Source organism: Colletotrichum siamense, assembly GCF_013390195.1.
Source record: "Colletotrichum siamense strain Cg363 chromosome Unknown KSG_Cg363_contig18, whole genome shotgun sequence".
Taxonomy (NCBI): Eukaryota; Fungi; Ascomycota; class Sordariomycetes; order Glomerellales; family Glomerellaceae; genus Colletotrichum; species Colletotrichum siamense.
This window is the reverse complement of record NW_023501031.1, coordinates 290,346-297,810: the sequence shown is the minus strand read 5'-3', so window position 1 is coordinate 297,810 and position 7,465 is coordinate 290,346. Positions and strand designations below refer to the sequence as shown.

The 7,465-nt window shown below is 56.4% G+C and overlaps 1 protein-coding gene across 1 annotated transcript; it reads right to left on the bottom strand.

The window, feature by feature from the left end:
• Positions 1 to 1,709: 1,709 nt before the first annotated feature.
• On the bottom strand, positions 1,710 to 2,129 carry CGCS363_v015114 (uncharacterized protein; the record flags this gene model as incomplete). The annotated part of the gene is made up of 1 exon (XM_036646963.1): positions 1,710 to 2,129. One exon carries the CDS (start codon positions 2,127 to 2,129, stop codon positions 1,710 to 1,712), a length of 420 nt encoding a protein of 139 aa, XP_036487818.1.
• Positions 2,130 to 7,465: the final 5,336 nt, after the last annotated feature.

Genomic DNA, 7,465 nt, shown 5'->3' with positions numbered 1-7,465 from the left:
GAGCTGCGCGAATGGGTTGGGAATCATGTGGGATACTGGATGTTTTCATCTTTGGGGTCGTCCAGATGCAGCTCGATCGGGACCGGGGAGAAGGACGTGGTGGTAGCGTTGGCGTCCATCGCAAGACTGCGTGGCATGAGCAACTGATGAGGCCATTCGGTGGAAAGCACTCGGCGCGCATGGCAAGGCCCTGTACTGGAAGTAGCACCCTCTGTGCTGGACGACCGACTTCAACGGAAAGGGACATTGTCGGGCTCAAGGCTCGAGGGCAACAGCCAGCACTTGATGATTACATAACATTAGTGTTCTGGCGAAAAATAGCCAGATCGCTCCAGTGACGTAGCGTTCTGGCATTTTTTTTCCGCCAGAAGACTCCCTCGGTCACTTAAGGTACGTACCTGGGGTGGTCCCTGCACCTGTCAAAGTCTTGGCGTCCGGTTGCGCGACCCACCAACTGCACTGCGAAGCTCATCGAAGCAGAAGCACCAAGATGGCCAGGGTTGACGCCGTCGAGTGCAATTGAGGCCCTTTGCCCTGGGGAAAAGTAGCTGCATCTATTCATGGAATTTGATTGATGCATCTCGCTTGCTTCAATGGTACGCGAAGTGAAGTTGTTGTTCAGTGGCCGGCAGCGAAGCGACTGGTCAGGTCCTCCAATGGCGAGAAAAGTGCAGAGTGAGGCTGAGGATGGTGGCTTTGAGAAGAGATCCCCATGAAACCGAGGACTCTCTCAGCATTGAAAACTTCTGTGTGAGCGGCAGCTGGACAGAGGATCGCAGCTTTCCACAAGAAATCCCCATGCAGCAAGGGACTGTGGTGTTTTCTCCAGCTTAGGGGGTCATGATGGGTGACTGTGGCCCTCGTCGATTCCTGGTGGTGAGTCTGCCACAACGCCTCATGTACCTTGGTGGTCTGGCGGGAAAGAACAGCCAGAACGCTTCAGTGACGTAGTGTTCTGGCCGATAAAAAGCCAGAACGCTACGTCATTCAAGTGCTGGCGGCAGGTCCGCACCGAATCTCGGGCATGACGCCTTCTGATGGTGGGGGGTATCACGACCCAGACTCAGACGACTTCTCCGCCTACCAAGGACTAAGGTTGGGGAAGAACAGTCAACAAAGGCTTTGGTCCCTTGGATTTGGGTGTTGTCGTGGGGAGCTGGCACAACAGCTCAGGCGCAGCAAAACACTTCGTGTACCTTGGTGGTCTGGCGAAAATAAAAAGCCAGAACGCTTCGGTGACGTAGTGTTCTGGCAGAATAAAAGCCAGAACGCTACGTCATTCAAGTTCTGGTGGCAGGTCCGAAGCAGCATGGCTGAATCTTGGGCATGGCGCCTGCCGGCCACTTCCTCGCGACCTTCCACAGGCGCTGAGGGCATCACGACCAAAACTCCAATGACCTCTCTGCCTACCAAGGACCAAGGACCAAGGACCAAGGTTGGGATAAAAAAGGCCGACAAGGGCTGTGGTCCCTTGGAGTCGGCATTCGTGTCGTGTGGAGTGCTATGCACAATTCCCACTCGCGAATCCAGTATCAGTCCCCGACGAACCCACATGGCGCATGGTGGACATCGTCGGGCCGCATCACCCCCCGACACCCAGAGGACGACCGGCTTCACCTGGGGCACTGCACCGGCGCGATCGACCTCTTGCGCGCAGCCAAGAACAGCGCCGATTGTCGCATCTTGTAATCGCATAGATTGTTTCATGATTAAGTGGTGCAGTGCACTTGTCCGCCAGCGTGGAGGCTTCGTGATGATCGGCGCTGAACATGAAGTGGACGTTTGAGTTCCGCCAACAGGCTGTCTTGCTTTGGATGGTTCAACCGGTTTACTTCGCGATACTGGTCGTCGGTCATCTCGTTGTTTTCGAATGCTTTGGCGATGTCTTCGAACTCGTTGAATATTTTGAGAAGAGATGGATCATTACGGCCGTATCGGCGGAGGATGACATATGCCAGTAGGCGACAGAAGAACAATGCTTCTTCGAATTTGTTGCGGTTCTGAGGGAAAGGGCGTTTGCTTCGAAACTTGCAGACATCATGCTCTTTTTCTCTGATGAGCTGGGTGAGGCTGTCACCGCTCTTGAGGTAGCGGTCACAGAGGTAGTGAATGTAGTATTGCTTCGGCATTTTGGTGTAATGGGTTGTGGCAGCGTGAAGAGGGAGATGCCTGCCCCCTGTAATCGAGGCGATTCGCGCTCTCTTCATATACCCCCATAGGTGGCCATAGAGGTTTCTCTGTGAGCCATCCTGGCCCTCGAATATTTCCCCGTGAGAGTCATACGGCAGTCAACAAGGTGCGCCTCCAGGCGGCAAACTGCGAAGAAAAAAGTTAGAAGGGAAGAAAGATGAAGTGGACGTGCCAGCCCAGGCCGAGCGTGGAGGTACAGAAAGCTAACCAGATGTGTGGAACCCCCTTGTGCCCCTCCCAGCTTGAGCAGCCAATAAGATGTGTGGAACCCCCTGATCCACTCCAGGGGGTTCCACGGGTCTGATTGGCCGTCTAAGGTGGGATGGGGTTCCACACATCTCATTGGCTCCCGTCATCTTATCAAAGCCACAAGTGCTCAGCCATCGTCAGATCGCGGAGAATGAACTTGCGCCGCAGTGCTTCTATGCCTGAAGGTGCTCTGAGTAGTGGTGGGATTTTCCCAGGCGGGCCCAGGCGGGGCGAAAATGAATGTGACGATTTTGCCACTGAAAACCGTCACATTTGAATCCTCTTCGCGCACCAAGGCAGGCACAGGTGTTGCAGGCAGGGCAGGTAGGATGCGTTGCAGGCCTGCGCAGGCGTCACGGCTGTGGGTAGCTGGAAGTCAGCTATTAACAGACCTCTGGGTAGTCGCAAATCAGCTACTGACAGCGGGTTCTCTGGGTAGCCGCTAGTTAGCTACCGACAGACCTCTGGGTAGCCGCAAGTCCGCTACTTACAGGGGTGTGGGTAGCCGCAAGTCAGCTACCTACACCGGGATCCCACACTTCTGATTGGCCCGCTCAGCACCCAGCACCCCGGCCCGTCACAACACTGCACTGAAGACGACACACATCGAGACCACACTGTCCATCCCTCAACCAGCGCAAGATGGACAATTCGCGTGCCTCGTGTGCGTGAGTCGACAAAGGATCGCTTGTCGCTGGCTCAAACCATCAACTGGGACATGCCAGAGACCCGGCGGCCGGGCAAACGGCCTCGTCACAACCACGGTGCACCGCTCTGACCTGCATCATTATGGAGCAACGGATTCGATCCTCACCGTCTTGACTCCTGCGCGGATAGTGTCAAGCTCCAACTTAGCGACCACTACAGCTACAGCACGGGAAATATCTCACAAAAGGCGTTCAAAAGTGCAGGTACAAGAAAGCCCAGTGTCCTGGTTTTCCGGGACATTGAGTTCAATGTCCCGTTTTCTATGTGAAGGTGCCGGCCCGTCGCCTTCCGCAGTCGTCCAGCTGCGACTGCGTGGCCCCGAATTATCGGCAACACCAAGCCTGTCACCTGTGACCATGATGTTGCCTCCCCATCCCACTTCCCAGCGACTATAGCGACTTCTTCAGCGGTGCCGCAACGGGCCCTTCCTGCACCTCTTCCTACGGACGCCGGACAGACCACACAGGTGAAGCATCACTTCGATCCCGTCACTAAGAAAGGAGACGACTATTTCTCCCCCCCTATGCAGACACATGCGCAGACTTAAGATATATCTACAATCTATTTGGAAGGAGATGGCTCCAAGAGCATCGGCGAATATGCGCATGATTGAGCAGCATGGGTTCACCACGAATTGCCTCCCGGGCACACCAGCCACTTTCATCGACCTCACGCATGACACCCCTGATGGGTGCCGTGCTAGACATCCTACTGCGGACAGTGGTGGTGCTGGCCGGGGTGTGTGGAGGCTTGCGGCCCTGAGGCAGGCGTTGGCGGATTTCCAGAGTGCAGGATTCTGGGCGAGCCTACGGGGACTGCGACGCAGATGCCGTAGACATACGCTTGAAGCAGCTGAAGTTGCTGCAGCTGCACAGGATGCTCGGACGCAGGGAGGTTAACGTGCTTCTGATGTTGTGCCCTGGTAGCAATGGCTGGGTGGAGTTGCGACTGTGGTTGTACGACCTTGGGGCAGAGACAAGTCACCCCACTTGCCCGCTCTCTGCGATCGTCACCTCGCGTCCCTTCACAGTCGGCGCCCGACGCCATCGTACGTAGCGTACCGTCGCAAAGACGTTGTGCAAGAGCAAGCTCTCGAATAGCCTTGTTATCCTCCCTCACGGCTCCCGCGGACTTGTAAAAGGCCGTGTCGCATCATCACTGTCTGTGCCGTCCTTGGAATGTTCTTGTTCGTGCTCCAGCGTCACTTGCTTCGGAAGGCGCCGATTCAGCTGGTTGATGGTGAGTCGTTGTGAAGGCGGAGTTGAGCGCGTCCTCCACTCGAATCGACCCATATCTTCGGATGACCGGCTCCGAGCAGCAGGAGGTGGCTGCCGTTCCATAAAGTCCTCCCATGTCGGCCTGGGCCGGCGCGCGAGGGGTTCGTCGTTAACAGGTGCGGTCTGCGCGCGTTTCGCAGGTCTCTCGGGTTGTCTCGAGGCCATCTCCGCAGCTCTTTGTCTGAATTTGATGAACTTTTCCTCGTTCAACCCCAGCAATGTCTCCAGTCTTAGGAAGATTTCGTCAGGATCCTCCATGTCGTTCTCGTTGTGGTCATCGTTGCCGGCTGGTCCCTCGCCATAGTCGGCATTCCGTAAATCGTAAAACTCCACGAGGTAAGCTAGCATTTGTCGGTTTCGGGCCGTTGTTGAGTCCCTCAGCTGATAAAACTGGTCCGCATTCCGGGGAAATAGTTGGGGATTGGGGAAGAGCACGCCTTGGCCAGGACGGTATATGGGAGGAGGGCGGATGGGGGCCTTTGGGTTCCTCAATGCGCTGTTTCGCATGTATGCTTGGGTCTGGCCGACTTCGGCTCGAAGTTCGCAGACATCGGTCTTGAGCTGGGTGACATCGGTCTTGATTTCGTTGACGTCGGTTTTGAGGACATCGACATCGGTCTTGATTTCGTTGACGTCGGTTTTGAGGACATCTACATCGGTTCTGAGGTCGTGGATATTGGTCTTGATCTCTTGCATGTTGTCAAACACCTCTTCCCGGAGGAGCTGCACGGATTCGCGAAAGCCTGCCAGCTCCGTGTTGAGCTGGTCGTCTTGCCGGTTTCGCAGGGCCACGAACTCGTCGCGCGACAGCCACTGCCCCCCTTGGGAGGCAAAAGTTGAGGCCATCGTGGAGGCTTGGGTCTTGAGATACATGCGCGGTTGTTGTGGCGGTTCGCAAAGTTGATGATTGTGTGGTGGTTGCAGGAGGCGTGAATGGCCTCGTACCGGAAATTGGGGAGAAATGGGTGCTCAGGTAAGCAGGCACGTGGCCTGGCACAGCGGCTCAAGGAGCGAGTCACAGTGCACTTTGCAGGGGTCCCTGGGTGTGGCTGACTCAGCTTCACGCGGTGGCGCGTCACCCGAGATTTGCCCAACGCGAAAACACCCGATATCAGGTGACTTCAAAAGCCCGCCACTCTCCGCCAGCTGGCAAGCAAACTTCGCCTCGCAGCCATGGCCAACCCGGTGTTGTGCCACTCCCCATCTTCTGCCACCATAAGTGCACGGCATGTTCCTCAATTTGAAAATGATGCAGATTCCTGTAGATTCTCACGAACTATGGACAAGGATGGAACACCAAACACGGCGGCATTTATTGTGCAATCGAAACATACGCTGGGCTTACGGCGAGCTTTCCTTGAGCAAGGGCCGGCACGCATGAAAACTGGCCCGATGCTGAAGCTGTCGATTCCCGTGTAAAAGCAGTTGCCTCTGAGTTTGCGCGACGAATCGTATCCTTCTCGACGACTTTCCACTTGCATGCCCGTTTCTTGCAGCCGCTCTCCCACCTCCAAAAACCGTCACTCGTTCCAGTGTCCCTTCGAGTCTTCCATGTCGGGGGACCGCCACCAAGGCACCCCACATGCGACCAACCCTCCACAATGCCCTCACTTACGTCCGCCAATGCTTCCCCAATACTCTTCAAGCAAAGCAGGGTTGTTTTGCTTGACGAAGGCTTCCGACACAACCGACTCGTCCTTGGACCCAACCCAGGTGACCGTCATCGTTGCGTTCTTCTTGCCTCGGGTGAAAGTATGCGACTTCACAGCAAATATGTGCCACGTCTGCCTCTCTCGCGGGGCCAAAACGGCACGGTGGTCGCAGGTTGCGATGTACTCCTTCCACAGCAGCGGAGCATCTTCTTGGATCAGCCACTCGGGCTCCCAACTGGTGTCGTTCTCGGCCACCTTCCATCTGCACTTGAGGATAATCCGGGTGGGGTCGTCAGGGTCGATGTCATGATCCAAGATATCCACCAATTCCCACTTCTCGTCTGCGTCCGTCGCTATGCTGGTGTCGGATGCGAGTGCCTGGGACGGTGCCTGTTCCTAGTTGGCATCGTCGGTGTGGGTCGCATTCTTGGCCGGCTTGTCGGCAGAGGTGGTGGGGGTGGCCGGAATGCGGGCGGCGGCAGGGGCACCCTTTTGTCGGCGGCCCAGGCTTCGGACGCCGAGGGCTTGCATGGCAGATGCGCTTGGCATGTACCACTTTTTGCCAGAAAGTCTCGCCATTTCGGAGTTCTTGGTTTTTGGTAGCCGCGACGGGTGATTCGAAGTCAGAGATGTTCGTCGTGGGCAGAATCGTTTTTGCGACGCAGACAAACGGCAGGTGCTCTTCAGTTTCGTACCCACACTAGAACAAGGCAAGACCGGGCCTTAAAATGCACGAGTCCGCAATGAGTTTGTTGACAGTGACTTCGAGCCGGGCGATCAGCCGCGAGTTGAAGTAAATTAGATTGCGTCCAGGGAAATCGTATCGTCGACGTGGCCCTGCGCCTTGCCGCTTTGTCGGTAGAAGGAAGAGAGGCATGCGACCTGGATGGACTGCAGCGCACTGAGGATGAAGCGTCAGCCACTTTGCGGTTGGTGTGGCTTGTGGTTGGGGTGGCTCGTGCTTGTGAGCTGCCAAAATCAACCGTTGCGGGCAGACCCCGCCCAGCCAGGCACCGGCCATCCCATCCGCAGACGCAACCAAAAGCACCGTCTCTCCAAGCACACTGTGAGGACACAAGGTGCCAGGAGTGATGAGGCTGACGCGAATCGGACGAACCCCCACGTAAGGGCCACCGTCTAAGACGGGACGCAACGGCACAAGATACGTTGCTCCATCTGCTTCCCAACCCCATGCACGCCTCATGCCATCAAGGCCGGCATCAAAGACCGCCTCTCCCAAAACGGTTGCCACTTCTCCCGTGGCCGAAATTCTACGATGCATGGTCAATCCCTCGCTACACTGAGCACGATGGCCGAGTGATCACCAGAGTCGCGCCTCGAGCGCATGTCTGAATGGTGTGAAATGCGGTCCACGCCTCCGCGTTCCGC